The sequence below is a fragment of the Salmo trutta genome, chromosome 26 (genome assembly GCF_901001165.1).
Source record: "Salmo trutta chromosome 26, fSalTru1.1, whole genome shotgun sequence".
In the NCBI taxonomy this organism is placed as follows: Eukaryota; Metazoa; Chordata; class Actinopteri; order Salmoniformes; family Salmonidae; genus Salmo; species Salmo trutta.
Window position 1 is genome coordinate 16,359,832 of NC_042982.1, and position 19,157 is coordinate 16,378,988.

At 44.3% G+C, this 19,157-nt stretch overlaps 1 protein-coding gene across 2 annotated transcripts in view; it reads left to right on the plus strand.

Annotated features, from left to right (window-relative positions):
- LOC115163266 (schwannomin-interacting protein 1) overlaps positions 1-19,157 on the plus strand; it is a 316,732-nt gene that overhangs the window by 15,542 nt on the left and 282,033 nt on the right. For both annotated transcript variants that reach the window (XM_029714993.1, XM_029714994.1), the window contains exons 4-5: positions 920-1,006; positions 6,461-6,608. In XM_029714993.1, the coding sequence (XP_029570853.1) occupies positions 920-1,006; positions 6,461-6,608 (235 nt within the window). The remainder of the gene's footprint in view (positions 1-919; positions 1,007-6,460; positions 6,609-19,157) is intronic.

Here is a 19,157-nt window from a genome sequence, read left to right on the forward strand (position 1 = left end):
ATTCTTTGAAGATAGGCTAGCCTGCCGTGTTGATGGTTCTCATTTGGATATTGAGAGTAGCGTACTACAGTGATTTGAAAAGAGTAGTAGAATGGTCCCACTTAAATTTGCTTTTCTACATACTTTACTTAGGACAGCTAATCAGCCATACCAGTGATTGTCCGGGAGGTGACTTCATTGTCTCTACCTCGTTTTGAGATTCCAAGTTTAACCACTTTAAATGTGAGCTGCATCTCAACGTCTCTCTGGTCTGATATGTTAATTCTTAACCCATCATTTTATACGGTTCTTCAAAAGGGCAGTTCCCCCAGGCTGACACACTCTCTGACCTCACTCAAGGGGGCGGTGACTACTTACTTGTACAAAGTTATAGAAACAATTTCCTGTTATAGTTTCTAAAATCACATCCCTCTCTTAACAAAATCACTTTCATAATTTTTCATATTTCATGCACAATGCATCGGATGGACACACACATACTTTTCAAGTTACAATATTTATTTTATAACATTGTTAATGACATCACAAAATAACAACCAAAATTACATTATTATTCTTTAGATCGCCTCTGACCATTCTACACATTCTATGTTAGAAATATTTTTCCAGTATTCGCTTTAGAACGTGTTAGAGGTTCAGCGGGAAAAGTGTGTTGAAACAAAGGCACATTCCTTAGGTGAATTTGGAGAGGGAGCTAGCTGAATGTTCTGTCCTTGATTTACAACAGGGCATGAGCTATCAACCCCCCACCAGTTCCCTTCTCTCCCCCCCCTCCCCCCTCCCCCCCTCCCCCGCGGGTGAGAGGGGGTCTGGTTCAAGTTATCCATTGTAAAGCTGATCTGACCCGTTCGGATCCTCACAGGACAGTCATGACACTTCCCTGTCCCTGACTGTTCTTCCACTATGTGTATCACTGTAGAAATGTTTACCTGAGGAGTGAGGAAGAGGATGACAACAGTCCTCGTTGTGTGGAGCATCAGCGCTACTGGGAGACCAAGGCCATTGTGTGAGTACCACCTGTAGTACTGTACTGTGTTTAATACACACCACCAGGAGGGGTCACTGTGGAGAGAGAGAGCTTGGGTAGTGGCACACATGTAAATGGGGGAAGTGTTTGTAAATGTTTTTTTTGTTTTCCTTCTTGTATGTAATAGTTTGTGTTATATGTGTGAGTGTGTGCGTGTACATGCACCCCTGTGTATGGTCAGGTGTGTCCCCCTCTCCCCTCTGTCATTGTGTATGCCTGCCGCTTATCCATTCCCAGGTGTATTGTTGTGGTTGTAGTGGTGATGACATCAATCCCACCGTGGCCTTAAACCAATTCACCCTTTGATTGGCTTTCTACGGCAGGATCAGAGTTCATCTGCGTCTGGGTGAAGCCGAAGCCTACCTTTAACACCATGTGAGAGGAACATGAACCCAACCTTTATAGCTGTGGTTATAGGGGGTCAGCTATCGCCCCAGGCTGCCTTCTCTGGAAGGACTAGGAGGCTGGAGTAAACACATTTAGGAGAGCATGGATGGAGAGTGGGAGGTATGGAGGGATAAAATAAACACATTTGAAGAGTGGAGGTGGAGGTAGAGAAAGGGATGGAGGGAGGAAGGTGGACAGAACAAGGGATAGAGGGGGGTAAATTAATTGGTGTGGGTATGGATGGAGGGAGGTAGAAAGAGAGGGGGGGGTATAGAAGAAGTGAGGGAGGTGGCAAGAGTAAACCTATTGGTTTTGAAGCGGTGGGTTATGGCTTAATTCAATTTGTTCCATTTGGCTCAGCTGGCTCCCTGCTCTGCTGGAGGTGAATGTGTTTCTCCATCGGGTAATTGATCCTACACATCACCCTGGACCCTGGAGCTGGGGGTATTGGAAATGGAGAGAGGGATAGAGGAGAGAGAGAGGAGAGAGGGAAGAGAAAGAAGGAGAGAGAGAGATGAAGTGTGGGAGAGGGAGAGAAAGGGAAAAAATGCAATATGCCACACTATGAAGTGGTTATCAAGCCTCTCTCCACTCTCCAGAGGGAATCACTGTATACAAGGGCAGGGATATGACCCATAGAACCCAGCAGACACACTGTCCTCACTCTATCATGGGCTTCATTTCCCCTTAACCAAAGTTAAACTCAATCTGTTGTATCTTGTGCTTTAATCCATACATTTGGAAGTGCATCACTTAAGGGCAGTGTAGAAATGCACACTAGATTTCCTCTATGTATGTCAGCGGTGGTCGGTGCCATTTAAGATCTGGGAGGACATTTATTTTAATTTTATTGAGCATGGCCTTATTTCTATTACAGCATATTGGATGACTGTCATTCATGTTCCATTCACCCAGCGTAATGTAACATCGATGGGTGTAGGCTACTACATGATACTCGAATTGATGTACCCATCATGAGGTTGCTGCAACCTAGCCTACAAATGAACAGACGGAAGCTAGCTGTCGTCCGGCTACACCATGGTGCTACCCTACAGAGTGCTGCTGAAGCTAATGTAGACCTTCGTTGTAAAACAGTGTGTTTTAATCCGTTATTTGGTGACATGTTCATATATTTAGTATAGTTTTATCTAAAAATGAGATATTTTTTAATGTTTAATGTTTAAATTTTTCTGAAATTCACTGAGTAGCATGGTCCTCCCCTTCCTTCTTCTCCACTGTGTGTGACCTTGAGCAGTGAGAATGTCAGAATGTGCTTGTACAACATACAGTGCCTTCGGAAAGAATTCAGACCCCTTGACTTTCTCCAAATTTTGTTAGGTTACAGCCTTATTCTAAAATGGATTAATTCGTTTTTTTCCATCATCAATCTACACACAATTACCCATAATGACAAAGCAAAAACACGTTTTTAGAAATGTTTGCTAATTTATAAAAAAAAATCTGAAATATCACATTTACATAAGTATTCTGACCCTTTACTCAGTACTTTGTTGAAGCACCTTTGGCAGCGAATCCAGCCTCAAGTCATCTTGGGTAGGACGCAACAGGCTTGCCACACCTGTATTTGGGGAGTTTTCCCATTCTTCTCTGCAGATCCTCCAAAGCTCTGTCAGGTTGGATGGGGAGTTGCTGCACAGCTATTTTCAGGTCTCTCCAGTGATGTTTAATCAGGTTTAAGTCTGGGCTCTGGCTGGGCCACTCAAGGACATTCAGAGACTTGTCCTGAAGCCACTCCTGCGTTGTCTTGGCTGTGAGCTTAGGGTTGTTGTCCTGCTGGAAGGTGAACCTTCGCCCCAGTCTGAGGTCCTGAGAGCTCTGGTGCAGGTTTTCATCAAGGAGCTCTCTGTACTTTTCTCTGTTCATCTTTGCTTCGATCCTGACTAGTCTCCCAGTCCCTGCCACTGAATAACATCCCCACAGCATGATTCTGCCACCACCATGCTTCACCGTAGGGATTTTTCCAGGTTTCCTCCAGAAGTGACACTTAGCATTCAGTCCAAAGAGTTCAATCTTGGTTTCATCAGACTAGAGAATCTTGTTTCTCATGGTCTGAGAGTCTTTTGGTGCCAAGCGGGCTGTCATGTGCCTTTTACTGAGGAATGGCTTCCGTTTGGCAAACTCTACCATAAAATCCTGATTGGTGGAGAGCTGCAGAGATGGTTGTCCATCTGGAAGGATCTCCCATCTCCACAGAAGAACTCTAGAGCTCTGTCAGAGTGACCATTGGATTCTTGGTCACCTCCCTGACCTTGCAAGGCCCCTTCTCCCACGATTGCTCAGTTTGGCCGGGCGGCAAGCTCTAGGAAGAGTCTTGGTGGTTCCAAACTTCTTCCATTTAAGAATGATGGAGGCCACTGTGTTCTTGGCAACCTTCAATGCTGCAGAAATGTTTTGGTACCCTTCCCGAGATCTGTGCCTTGACACAATCCTGTCTCGGAGCTCTACAGACAATTCCTTCGACCTCATGGCTTGGGTTTTGCTCTGACATGCACTGTCAACTGTGGGACCTTGGATAGGCAAGTGTGTGCCTTTTGTTAGGTTCTGACAAACAGAGTGAAAAACTAACGGAAAATTAGTCAAAGCTCAAACCAAGTTTATTCACCCAATGAGTCAAACAGCTGCAAAGACAAAGACATGTTTACACAAGCACATATATTTATACCTTCCTCCTATGAGTCTCCTCCTTGCACATCTGGACAGCCAATATATACTGCTCAAAAAAATAAAGGGAACACTAAAATAACACATCCTAGATCTGAAAGAATGAAATAATCTTATTAAATACTTTTTTCTTTACATAGTTGAATGTTCTGACAACAAAATCACACAAAAATATTCAATGGAAATCCTATTTATCAACCCATGGAGGTCTGGATTTGGAGTCACACTCAAAATTAAAGGGAAAACCACACTACAGGCTGATCCAACTTTGATGTAATGTCCTTAAAACAAGTCAAAATGAGGCTCAGTAGTGTGTGTGGCCTCCACGTGCCTGTATGACCTCCCTACAACGCCTGGGCATGCTCCTGATGAGGTGGCGGATGGTCTCCTGAGGGATCTCCTCCCAGACCTGGACTAAAGCATCCGCCAACTCCTGGACAGTCTGTGGTGCAATGTAGCGTTGGTGGATGGAGCGAGACATGATGTCCCAGATGTGCTCAATTGGATTCAGGTCTGGGGAACAGGCGGGCCAGTCCATAGCATCAATGCCTTCCTCTTGCAGGAACTGCTGACACACTCCAGCCACATGAGGTCTAGCATTGTCTTGCATTAGGAGGAACCCAGGGCCAACCGCACCAGTATATGGTCTCACAAGGGGTCTGAGGATCTCCTCTCGGTACCTAATGGCAGTCAGGCTACCTCTGGCGAGCACATGGATGGCTGTGCGGCCCCCCAAAGAAATGCCACCCCACACCATGCCTGACCCACCGCCAAACCGGTCATGCTGGAGGATGTTGCAGGCAGCAGAACGTTCTCCACGGCGTCTCCAGACTCTGTCACGTCTGTCACGTGCTCAGTGTGAACCTGCTTTCATCTGTGAAGAGCACAGGGCGCCAGTGGCAAATTTGCCAATCTTGGTGTTCTCTGGCAAATGCCAAACGTTCTGCACGGTGTTGGGCTGTAAGCACAACCCCCACCTGTGGACGTCGGGCCCTCATACCACCCTCATGGAGTCTGTTTCTGACCGTTTGAGCAGACACATGCACATTTGTGGTCTGCTGGAGGTCATTTTGCAGGGCTCTGGCAGTGCTTCTCCTGCTCCTCCTTGCACAAAGGCGGAGGTAGCGGTCCTGCTGCTGGGTTGTTGCCCTCCTACGGCCTCCTCCACGTCTCCTGATGTACTGGCCTGTCTCCTGGTAGCGCCTCCATGCTCTGGACACTACGCTGACAGACACAGCAAACCTTCTTGCCACAGCTCGCATTGATGTGCCATCCTGGATGAGCTGCACTACCTGAGCCACTTGTGTGGGTTGTAGACTCCGTCTCATGCTACCACTAGAGTGAAAGCACCGCCATTATTCAAAAGTGACCAAAACATCAGCCAGGAAGCATAGGAACTGAGAAGTGGTCTGCGGTCCCCACCTGCTGAACCACTCCTTTATTGGGGGTGTCTTGCTTATTGCCTATAATTTCCACCTGTTGTCTATTCCATTTGCACAACAGCATGTGAAATGTATTGTTAATCAGTGTTGCTTCCTAAGTGGACAGTTTGATTTCACAGAAGTGTGATTGACTTGAAGTTACATTGTGTTGTTTAAGTGTTCCCTTTATTTTTTTGAGCAGTGTATCTCTGTTGCTAGACAGGACTTTAGTGAGGCCTGTTCATTCTCACTTCATCTAACCTGACCTCGGCCCAAATTCCTCTCTTCCCCCCAACTCACGGCTGTCCTACCTTATCTGTTGACTGGAACCAGACCGTGGCCCTTCTCCTCTCCATAGGATACCTGAGATTTAACAATAACATGTTCTTCCTGCACTCCCCTTTCTCACTCAATAGATTTCCATACCCTCAGTTCTAATATGGTAACATAACATATTTCATATTTCAAGTTTAGTAGTTAGTACACAACACTTTCCAAATCATCATTAATTGAATGTACCACAGGTGGACTCCAATCAAGTTGTAGAAACACCTCAAGGATGATCAATGGAAACAGGATGCACCTGAGCTCAATTTTGAGTTTTATAGCAAAGGGTCTGAATACTTAGGTATTTCTGGTATTGATATTAATAAATGTGTAAACATTTCTAAAAACATATTTTCGCTATGTCATTATGGGTATTGTGTTTAGATTGCTGAGTTTTTTATTTAATCCATTTTAGAATAAGGCTGTAACGTAACAAAATGTGGAAAGTCAAAGGGTCTGAATACCTTCCGAAGGCACTTTATAATGACACTAATATTGTGGTCTGTACAGTTTTATTTCAATTAAAAAAACAACAGCACAGGCAATCTCACATTTCCGTTCCAGATTTGACCTCTCCTTATGTGTAATTTATATATTTTTTTGTTTTTCTACCCAGAATTCAGCGGGCCTGGCGTGCCACCCTTTACCGCAAAGAGAGCTGTCAGGGGGATTGCGAGAACCGTACACATCATCAGTGTGGGACGGAGTCACTGGAGTCCTACCAGACGGCTGTGATGGATGAGTTTGGCCAGGACCTCTCTCTGGTAAGACCAAGAGATTCTGGTGGTATGAATGAGCAAGGTCGGTTGAGCTTTCTCTGCAAACTATCTTGTGTGGGCAGCATTGCTTGGTGGCATTAGTCCTAATGGAGGAAAAAAACAGATGGATGGATGGATGGATGGATGGATGGATGAAGAGGAAATGTATTTACCTCTCTCAGCAAACTAACTGTTTAGGGCCTCCGCTGTTGGTGGCATGAGGAAAAGGAGGGTGGATGGATGGAGGGAGGGATGGAGGGAATAAAGACGACGCATGTACGTCTGGGGCACGACGGGGGTGGTGGTGGAGGGGGATGTGATGAGTGTTGGCGAGGTGCCCAGATCCTTAATTAGACATTAATTAGGTGAATTTGCAAAGTTGCTTGATTGATTAATAAAGTGCCTCTGCTCTTGTCCCCCCCCTCCCCCCACTCAACCCCAGAGAGTGTGGAGGGGAGATAAACAGTGCTCACAGGGCATGGCAGGAAAGCAACAGGCAGGGAGGAAAAAGGACATCATGGGCTGTAGATCAACAGAGGAAAACAGGGGGAAGGAATAAAGAAAAAAGGGTAGGCAGTGATAGAGGGACTGTCATGGAAACAAACAAATGAACAATAGAGTGTTTTTGAAGATAGGAGGGAAGAGAGAAGGGCTGAGAAGGTGAAATACTGTATGCACAAGGGGAAAGAGGGAAGGGGATAGAGGGAGCCACATGTTAGATATACTGTAGATGGACAGAAATATTGTCCAGAAATGACCAACAGAGAGGGGCACACTTCCCCACACCTTTGATTGCGAAAGTTATTGAGAAAGTTTGTTTGCCTAAAACTAAGGGAAGAAAGTCTTTCTGCTGGGCTAGCACAGAAGCGTTGTTGTCATTTGTCCTGTTATTTCTGCTTGGCTAGAGACGGTACACAACAATAATTAGTCTGCAACTGTCCACACACCTACACACACAATGTGTGTTCGTCTGTGTGTGTGTGTGTGTGTCTATCTGAATGTGAGTTTGTGGGTGTGTGTGTGCGTGCGTGTGTGTGTGTCTATCTGAATGTGAGTTTGTGGGTGTGTGTGTGTGTGTCTATCTGAATGTGAGTTTGTGTGTGTGTGTGTCCTATGAGTGTGAGGCAGCAGATGGGCCGTGTCTCCTGTTAGAGGCTTCCAGTAGGGTTGGAGGTGTTGTGTTGTTCTAGTCCGTTTGTTCTGGATGAGGAGGTTTGTTCTTCATTAGTACACAAGCAAAGGTAATATAACATCCCCTTCATTAGAGAGAGGTAGAACAACTGTAGCTGAATAATGACACAACCACTTTCTCTCTACGGCTCTGTTCCTCCATGGCTGTTTGGGAGGTGGGGATCCCTGTCTGTCTTTCTCTCTACGGCTCTGTTCCTCCATGGCTGTTTGGGAGGTGGGGATCCCTGTCTGTCTTTCTCTCTACGGCTCTGTTCCTCCATGGCTGTTTGGGAGGTGGGGATCCCTGTCTGTCTTTCTCTCTACGGCTCTGTTCCTCCATGGCTGTTTGGGAGGTGGGGATCCCTGTCTGTCTTTCTCTCTACGGCTCTGTTCCTCCATGGCTGTTTGGGAGGTGGGGATCCCTGTCTGTCTTTCTCTCTACGGCTCTGTTCCTCCATGGCTGTTTGGGAGGTGGGGATCCCTGTCTGTGTCTTTCTCTCTACGGCTCTTTCCTCCATGGCTGTTTGGGAGGTGGGGATCCCTGTCTGTGTCTTTCTCTCTACGGCTCTGTTCCTCCATGGCTGTTTGGGAGGTGGGGATCCCTGTCTGTCTTTCTCTCTACGGCTCTGTTCCTCCATGGCTGTTTGGGAGGTGGGGATCCCTGTCTGTCTTTCTCTCTACGGCTCTGTTCCTCCATGGCTGTTTGGGAGGTGGGGATCCCTGTCTGTCTTTCTCCCTTCCTCCCTCCCTCCCTCCCCCTCTCAATCCCCTCCTGCTATACCCCCCCCCCCCCCCTCCCTGTACGGTGGCTGTGGTGCTATCTCAAGGACACATCCATCACCGAGAGGCCAACACTGCATTGTGTGTGAGTGAGTGTGTGTGTGTTTATATGCACCCTGAGCCCTAAGGGACCTCACTGGCCTGGAGAGAAGGGGATGTGAAGGTAGGGGTTCTAACATACATAATGCATTATATAGTACATGGAGCAGTGGTTAATTATCATAATAGGCACACCTGGACACATACTGATTCTCAGAGCCTTGGCTTTTGGAGATGTCAAGGTTTCTTCTCTTTAGCTATATACTGTATTGGTGTGTGTAGTGTGCACACTCACCCCATCCCCTATGTATTATTTACAGCCCAAACGGGGCCAGGTCTGTCTAGCTGATAGTAAATCAATGGGTTAACGATGGAGATGCTGCGTGATGTCTAGCCTATGGGCTTCCCTGCTGCTGACAGCTCCACCTATAAGAGATCACCCTCTCTGACATACGCACACAAACGCACATGCACGCACACACTCAGATAAAATAAAGTTAGAAAAAAAGTGAGAAGCTTTTATGGGCTGGTCTGATTTGAGTTATATTCAGCATGGGGATTTTTACACACTCAATATGTGACATTACTGACAATGTCACAATGTCTGCAGTGTCCGTAAAGAGCTGCCATGTGGTGTGTGTGTGTGTGTGTGTGTGTGTGTGTGTGTGTGTGTGTGTGTGTGTGTGTGTGCGTGCGTGCGTGCGTGTGTGTGTGTGTGTGTGTGTGTGTGTGTGTGTGTGTGTGTGTGTGTGTGTGTGTGTGTGTGTGGAGGACGGCGAGAGCAGGGTTCAATGCCTGTCGCCAAGGCATGTTCGGTCATGTTTTTTCACAGTGGAGAAGTGTTTGAGTAAGCATTCCCTGGAGTACGTGGGGGAGATCACGCTCTCGTCTTTCAGACCTCAGTGTCTAAGTGATGGCTTATTTTTCTCTCCTTCCTGTCATCCATCGCTCTTCAACACACACACACACACACACACACACACACACACACACACACACACACACACACACACACACACACACACACACACACACACACCTTAGACTCAGACTGCAGACACAAACAGATTACTAGTTTTATAGGTGTCAGTTAAAGGCACATTTTAAAGGATGACTAAGTTATTTCAGAAGCTAGCAGATTCATTACTTACCAACATCGGGTGTAAATCCTGGTAAAGTACATCCCATTTTGAAGTTCACTTTCCTTGCTTTGTCTAACCACACTATCATGAATATGGAAAATACGTTTTATGGGTCAGAGTGCAGTATTCATTTAGTTTAATAGCACAAACGTTTGCTAACAAATTTCTCTCATTTTAGCTGGGTCCTGCCCAGGCAACTGCAGGGGGGTTACCTAGCAACACGTGCCTCGGAGGGAGGCAATTCCCATTATTCAATGCTATGTCCGGACCGAACAGCTAGCGCGACAGATAAAATGGCTTGGAGAAATAAATGTTTCAGCTAATAGGGAGAAGTACTGTATCTAACTAAATAACTACATGATGGCATTCACTAATCAGAAACTGTTTACATATAACAGAAATGTGGGTACATTTGTGAACAAAATTCAAACTTACTCGACCTTTAAATAAATGTATATACCACTGGTCTGCAGTAGGCATCGATCCAGGATAACTCATTTAAGGCCAGGCACCACAGGCTGAAATGACATTTTTGCATCTACCTATCAGTTTTGAGATTTGTTGGTGTTTTGGTCCATTAATATGTTCTAAAAATATACATAAACATGTAAAAAAAACTTGATGAAAATGTATATTTTCTTTAGTTTATCATAACCTACTACCATTATTAAACTGTTTATGAATGTTAAGCACTTTAAAATGGAATCAAAGCTCACTATTGAATTATATATGTTAAAAACCCATTTCATAGAGAATGTTACAAACTGGACTATACTGTATTTAGTAACTTACTTTGAAGAGATGGGGATTGGGTTTATATAGGCTTTTGGCGTCTAAATAGGCATTTGACAGTCTAATTTCAGTGTACTTGCCTTTAACTGCCATTCCCATAAGTCAGACTCTTCCCACAAGCCAACACATTTTTCTTAGCTTCAGAAGCATCGGCATTCACCAAATTTTGTGTGGGTATTCTTAGATATATTCTCCAGACTAGCCCAGAGGGAATTGTTGATATGTTGTCCATTTTTTTATTCTAGAAAGCATTTTATTTGGGAAAAATGCACCAAAAATGCATTTTACATACATGTCTTTACTATTTATCCACAATCTGCTCTGGACAAATCCGGTCCTGGAGTGTCTTAACAAAATTAAACCAAAACATTTAAGCTGACTTCATCCAGTGTCCAGAAAATTATATTTGTGTCTACATTCAACTGGTAAAAGTTGATTGTGATTAAGAGAAAAACAATTCCCTATTAGGGTGGGGTCCCTGGCCTTAATAGCCAGGCACCACAGGCACCACTAGCTCACTGGGCTGTTTCTCACGTTTGTATCCTTTGAAGGAAACAACATGGTGTACATAAAGTAAAGACGCACATACAGACATTTGTGAACACACGCTCATGCACGTGCACACACAAACACTCATAAGGTCTATAAAGTGATGCTTCAAATTAGCCATTGATTTTGTGAGAAACCGTTGAGGGTAGCTGGGAGATTTATCATGAGCATATGGTATTGCGAGCAGAGGGGTCATATTTCTCAGGGAAAGGAGGAGGAACAGATGGAAAAAGGGATGGAGGCAGGAGGTCAGAGTGCTGGTATGATATGGAGGATATGTGTGATTGTCAGTCTAATAATAACTCTGCATTAGAAGCTCTGGGGTCCTGACATAGAGGTAGAGATGAAGAGGAGTGTGTGTGTGTGTGTGTGGGCGTGGTTAATGTTGGGTCTCCGACTGAAACAGAGACAACATTTAGCTGTTTTTAAGCTCATTTCCTGCAATACTACACATTTTGCCAAGGGGTGGTGTTAAGTTCGTCGATGGAAGGATCGGACCAAGGTGCAGCGTGGTAGGCGTACATCATACTTTATTAGATGAACACCGAAAACAAAACAAATACAAACGAAATGTAACGTTCAGTAGGGCTACACAGCACAGTACCAAAAAACAAGATCCCACAAACTAAAGGTGGAAAAAAGGCTGCCTAAGTATGATCCCCAATCAGAGACAACGATAGACAGCTGCTTCTGATTGGGAGCCATACCCGGCCAACAAAGAAATAGAAAAACTAGAATGCCCACCCAAATCACACCCGGGCCTAACCAAATAGAGAAATGAAAAGGCTCTCTAAGGTCAGGGCGTGACAGGTGGAGAGAAAAGTTTTCAGTATTAAAGCAAATTTACTGTAATTCTATACAAAGCTTATGCCGTGTTCTTATGCTCTCTGAGTGACTCAAACATAACAAAATCAATCGGGGCCCCATGCTATGACATTTTTGGATTCTCTCTGAGATTTTAGATTCTCTCTGACTGTTTCTCTCAAATTTTTATTTTGCTGATTGCTAGTTCTCAAAGATCTTATTTAAAAAATATATAGGTCCATTATCTTTTCTACATACTCTATATCTGGTTTTAATCGTTTATGTTTTCACAGATTTTCTTTTTTACAGTCACGAAAATTATATATCCTTATCTGATCATTTTTGGGGGAGGGCGGCAATGCTGCTAATTGAATATAGGGGAAACACTGGTGGTAGAAAGTAAAGAGGGATAAGAGAGGGAAAAGAGAGTAGGGAAGAGAAGAGGATGAGATGGAGCTGAAGACGGTCACTTTTTTATAATGTTAAAGAGGAACCCAACCACATTTCAACCTCATATTCATTATATCCAGCACCAAACCAGTGTCGACACACTGTATGTGACAACAGCTTGTTTCTATGATCTGTGGTTAGAAAGAGAAGAAGAAAAAAATGCTTCTCTGTGGCATCTCACGGTAGAAACAAAATATAGAATGGTGATTTTCAAAACCTGCAAATAGTTTCTAACCAGAGGAGGGTATTTCTTTGCTTCCCACATCACCGTGAATCCCATAGTGTTTAAAAATCACTGTTTTTAAAATGTTTTCACTTTTCATGATCTCGTCAGGTAGAATGTTTTAACTTTATACATTCTCTACAAAACGTAGAAATGCGCCGTTTTCACATATGTAGACACTTTTATTGTGCTGGAGATAAAAATTAGGTTGAAAAGTGGTGGAATTGCCTTTTAATGGAGTGAATGTGTGTAGATTTAGTCCCGTGTTAAGCAGAACCGCTCTATACTGGATCCTATATTGAATGAAAGTAGATGCTGTGCTTTAGGGCCGCCTTCACCATCCTTTGATTGGATATTGTGGTTGACCGCAGCCTGTGTTTTGATTGGATGCTGTGCTTTACGACAGGCTATTGGAGGTTTTAATTTGGTCGTTTAGGAATAGGAAGCACTACTCCCTTAGCTCCAATTACCAACACACTCATAAACCAGCAATGGCATGCACGTACGCACGCTCACACACACACACGCACACACGCACGCACGGAAACACACACACACACATACACACACACACACACACACACACATACACATACACACCTGCACGCACACACACTTACACACGTGCACCAACACTTACCCCCCACCCTCACTTTTCTACTCCCAATCACAATCATTCTCCTCCCCTTCCTGTTCTGTGTGGTTCTGGGGCTGGGTAGACACATCAGAGCATTGGAGGTTATGTGTGTATGAACCACATGGATTTCCCCCTGTTTAGCCCATCTCCCAGTCAGATCCACTGATACACTGGATACCTATGGCCAGAGAATCCTCTTCCATGGGAGGGAGTGCAGTGAGAGAGAGAGAGACGCTCTGGAGGGGTATACTGTCTCTCCCTTCTGATCCCCTCTTCCTTACTACTGTATGTTTCCCCTCTCTTCCTCTCCCTCTCCTATTCACTCCCTCCCCTCTTCCCTCATCACCCTGCCAGTATTACTGTCCATTAACCAAATCACAGAGATGGTCCTCTCTCTGTGTGTGTGTTGTGTTGTGCTGTGTTGTGTTGTGTTGTGTTGTGTTGTGTGTTGTGTGTGTGTGTGTGTGTGTGTGTGTGTGTGTGTGTGTGTGTGTGTGTGTGTGTGTGTGTGTGTGTGTGCGTGCGTGCGTGCGTGTGTGTGTTTGACACTGCCCTGTATTAGAGGAGACAGAGCAGGCAGAGGGAAGAGGCCTTTGGAGGACTGAAACCTCAGAGTGGAGAAAGTGGAGAGGAAGAAGGAGTAGATATCCTTTTTGAGAGCAGAGGTGAAGCAGGGAGGGGTACCTCTTAATGACTAAAATAACAAAAGAAAGTAGGCCCTTCCCTTCAATCTTGTGAATTTACGTTTGTAGGACATGTTTATCTCATCCAATCTTCAGTGGCACGGACCGCCCCTCTCCAAAGCAATGATGTAACCTTTGACCCCTCACCTTCCTGATCACCCCAACGCAACACATCCTCTATAAAGCATCTACACAGGAGAGGAAGAGATCAATGCTGTGACCTCTGACCTGTAACATTACAGTAGCCCTCAAGGCTGTGGAATGGTCTGTCCCTTACTATAACCCTGACAGTGGCACTGCAGACGGAGACTTTCACTCTCTCTCTCTCTGCACTCTCTGACATAGGACTATTGTAGTGTTTATTATGCATCAGTCTGTACCTTCAGAACATTTTTTGGCGCTGTCCCATTGAAATAGAATGAGTAGACATATGCAGTCGTTCTTTTCTCTCTCTCTCCCTCTCTCTTACTCGCTCTGTCTCTCTCTATCTCTCTGTGTCTCTGTCTCTGTCTCTCTCCAATCTTTTACAACAATGCCTATATTCAGCCATTTAGCCTCGATTAGGCCCATCCATAGAAAATTACTGTCTCTATCGACCATTAGTGTGTCAGGAGGTGGGAGGCAATGAGCCAATCAATGCCTGTTTAACAGGGGGTGGGGGTAAAGAATGTCATAACAAGTCTCTGGTAATGGACGTCTAATTAGGCAGTGTTGTAATATAGGAGGTGGAGCTTGATGGATGCATCTAATAAACACATTTTCTTGTCATCTAGAGACATTTTTACAAACAAATGTGCGCGCGCACACACACACACTTTAAGATGCTAATGATACCAATGATTTAGAGTGCTGATTGTGTTTAAGTTGTTGGTCTTTGGGCCTCCCAAGTGGTGCTGCGGTCTTAGACACTGCATTGCAGTGCTTGAGGAGTCACTACAGACCCGGGTTTGATCCCAGGCTGTGTCACAACTTGGAGTCCCATAGGGCGGCGCACAATTGGCCCAGCGTCATCTGGGTTAGGGGAGGGTTTGGCTTTACTTGGCTCATTTCGCTCGAGCGACTCCGGGCACCTGCAGGCTGACTTTGGTCGTCAGTTGAACGGTGTTTCCTCCAACACATCGGTGCGGCTTCCAGGTTAAGCGTGCGGGTGTTAAGTGTGGTTTGGCGTGTCATGTTTCGGAGGACACATGACTCGACCTTCGCCTGTCCTGAGCCCATTGGGGAGTTGCAGCAATGAGACAAGATCGAAATTGAGTAGAATATTTTTTTGAAATACAATGTGTTGGTCTTGGTCTGTTTCAGGCCAGGTCTCCGTTGCTTCCTCTCAGATCAATCAGGCAGGTTTCTGTTCAGTTTGGAGATACAGGTCAAACTACTTTAAAGAGCGACTGCCTTTAAAAAGCATGTGGCAACGATATGAGTCAGAAACAGTTCTTCTGGTGTCGACACTGACTACAAAGTGTAAATAAGATAAAACGGAGTCTGGAACATCCGTGAGTGTCATGACACAAGGCGAGACCCAGATGCAGACACAGGAGGCAGATGGTTGGAGTTTAAGATGTTTAATAAAGCCAAAGGGACAGGCAAAAGGTCAAAGCCAGTTCAGAGTTCAGGAGGTACAGAGTAGCAGAAAGGCTTGTGGTCAAGGCAGGCAGAATGGTCAGGCAGGCGGGTACAGAGTCCAGAACCGGCAAGGGTCAAAACCGGGAGGACTAGAAAAAAGAGAATAGCAAAGGCAGGAGTACGGTAAACCGCTCATTGTCTTGGAACATACAAGACGAACTGGCACAGAGAGACAGGAAACACAGGGATAAATACACTGGGGAAAACAAGCAACACCTGGAGGGGGTGGAGACAATAACGAGGACAGGTGAAACAGATCAGGGTGTGACAGTGAGTCACAACGGGTAAATGAAGGTTGGGTTTTGATTTGACAATGTCCATTTGCCCACTGACGTGGGGTGAACAGCTCGGTGTTTGCTCTCTATCCAATAGCATAGACAGTGAGATAGACCTGGCCAGCAGCTTCGAATTTGTTTACATAAGAGAACAAATCACACATTTGTTTACTTGAGAAATATAACACCAAACATCTTAGTTAAATGTAAAACATCCTTGCCAAAAACGTCAACATTTCTTACAGATTTCTTGAGTTCTCTTAGATTCATTCTGGGGATTTTGAGGAAGTAAAATAGGCTTCCGTGTCTACAGTGTCTCATTGGGGACAAACATCATTAACCAAACAACGAATCGGTCAGGAAACACACTTCCAAGACTGAAATCTTGTTTTTCTAATGAGCAACACACACATGCCAATCGGTATATTCAGTGGTAGGTTAGCTCTATGTGTGTGTGACCTTGTGTGTATGCATGTGTCTAAAAGTTAATTGGTGTGTGAAGGGGGATTTTGCTGCTCTTTGAGTTTGTGTATTCTGTGTGTTTCTTCCTCTCCAAGGCTCAGAGGGGAACGTGATCATCTCAGGGTGTGTGTGTCTGTGCGTGTGTGTATGAGGTAAACTATACCACAGAAAGCCCTAGAGAAAGCATGCGAGGGAATCTCTCCAGCTCTCACACAACCACATTTGATCAAGCACATCCACCCATTCTTTCTCTTCTTTTTGATGTATGAACAAGGGATGAAACAGAAGAGAGGTCATCCTCTTGTTTGCTATCTTCACCCTCCAAAGGAGAAAAGGAGAAATGAGAGATGAATTGGTGGAGAGAGAAGAGAGATAGGAAACCATTTCTGATCACGCTATGGACAGCTTACAAGCATCTAAATGTGTGTTTGTAGTTGTGTGTGTGTACACGTGTGAGTGTGTGTGTATGTATTTGTAATTGTGTGTTGAGGAATGTCTTATTAGCCAAGAGGAATCCCATTGCTTTGAAGCCACTGTGAGATGAGGATATGTGGGGTGAAGTAGATAACATGGAAACACACTTACTGTATACTGGTGTGTTTAGGAATTCTATCTGTGTGTATATTTTCCTGTGTGTATTTTCTTCCTGATGTACAGTATGTGTTTAAAGTGGAACTGACAGCGTATTAGCAACATGAAATCTTGTAAAACATATGTTCCTATACACCCCCAGACGAGCACTTAGATATGGTCATTTTCGTGTTTTCATAAATTCATCGAATGTTTGGGAATGTCATATAGTAAGGCATTTGTGAAAATTCTACAGCAATATAGATTGGGAAAGCGGCCGTGTGTTTGGACAATTAATAGACGATGCACTATTAAAAACGTGTCAGTCTTGTCCAGGAACGGACTCTACATAGACAGGTGCGCCATAGCCAATCAGAACTACAGTAGGCCTATATGCAAATTAAAGCTGAAGAATATGCACTCTTTGCAGGTGATGGAGATATAGGTGAGTTCAAATCAAATCACATGTTATTGGTCACATACATGTGGTTAGCAGAAGTTATTGCGAGTGTAGCGAAATGCTTGTGCTTCTAGTTCCGACAGTGCAGCAATATCCAACATGTAATCTAACAATTCCACAACAACTACCTAATACACACAAATCTAAGTAAAGGAATGGAATAAGAATATATACATATAAATATATGGATGAGGAATGACCGAGCGTCATAGGTAAGATGCAATAGATGGTATAAAATACAGTATATACATATGGGATGAGTAATGAAAGATATGTAAACATCATTATTAAAGTGGCATTAATAAAGTGACTAGTGATCCATTTGTTAGTGTGGCCAATGATTTCAAGTCTGTTTGTAGGCAGCAGCCTCTCTGTGTTAGTGATTGCTGTTTAACAGTCTGACGGCCTTAATAAGATAGAAGCTATTTTTCAGTCTCTCGGTCCCAGCTTTGATGCACCTGTATTATATATTATAATTCATGAAATATAAAAAGGAAAACCCTGCACACTGCTGCTCATACTCCTAAGTGATTTTATTACAACATTTCAAACCTCTTAATCAGGCATCCATATCCCAAATGGGAGTGGAAGGTCCTATATATAGAGGCAGAGCTCAGTGACATCACTTCCTGAAACAGGAAGTAAAAATATATAATATTGGTTCACAATATCAACATAATATATGAGCATACATGAGAAATATTATCAATATTTACAGTATATATATATATGCAGTACCAGTCAAAAGTTTGGACACACCTACTCATTAAAGGCTTTTTCTTTATTTTTTACTATTTTCTACATTGTAGAATAATAGTGAAGACATCACAACTATGAAATAACGCATATGGAATCATGTAGTAACCAAGAAAGCCATCCTTTGCCTTGATGACAGCTTTGCAGACTCCTGTCATTCTCTCAACCAGCTTCACCTGGAATGCTTTTCCAACAGTCTTGAAGGAGTTCCCACATATGCTGAGCACTTGTTGGCTGCTTTTCCTTCACTCTGCGGTCCAACTAATCCTAAACCATCTCAATTGGGTTGAGGTTGGTCAAATAGCCCTTACACAGCCTGGAGGTATGTTGGGTCATTGTCCTGTTGAAAAACAAATGATAGTCCCACTAAGAGCAAACCAAATGTAATGGCGTATCGCTGCAGAATGCTGTGGTAGCCATGCTGGTTAAGTGTGCCTTAAATTCTAAATCAATCACTGACAGTGTCACCAGCAAAGCACCTCCACACCATCACACCTCATCACCCATGCTTCACGGTGGGAGCCACACATGCGGAGATCATGCGTTCACCTACTCTGCGTCTCACAAAGACACGGCGGTTAGAACCAAAAATCTAAAATTTCGACTCATCAGACCTAAAGACAGATTTCCACTGGTCTAATGTCCATTGCTCGTCTTACTTGGCCCAAGCAAGTTTCTTCTTATTATTGGTGTCCTGTAGTAGTGGTTTCTTTGCAGCAATTTGACCATGAATGCCTGATTGACGCAGTCTTCTCTGAACAGTTGATGTTGAGATGTGTCTGTTACTTGAACTCTCTGAAGCATTTATTTGGACTGCAATTTCTAAGGCTGGTAACTCTAATGAACTTATCCTCTACAGCAGAGGTAACTCTGGGTCTTCCTTTCCTGTGACGATCCTCATGAGAGCCAGTTTCATCATAGTGCTTGATGGTTTTTGCGACTGCACTTGAGGAGTTCGAAAGGGGAAAACCCAGTGGAGGACTGGGGTACTGCTCGGATTGAAAACATTAGGTGGGGTAGTAGCTGGTCCCAGTTCTTCCCATCCTGCTCGATGACCTTCCGCAGCATTTGTTTGAGCGTTTTATTGAAGCGCTCGACGAGCCCATCCTTCTGCGGGTGAAAGATGAAGGTCCGGATCTG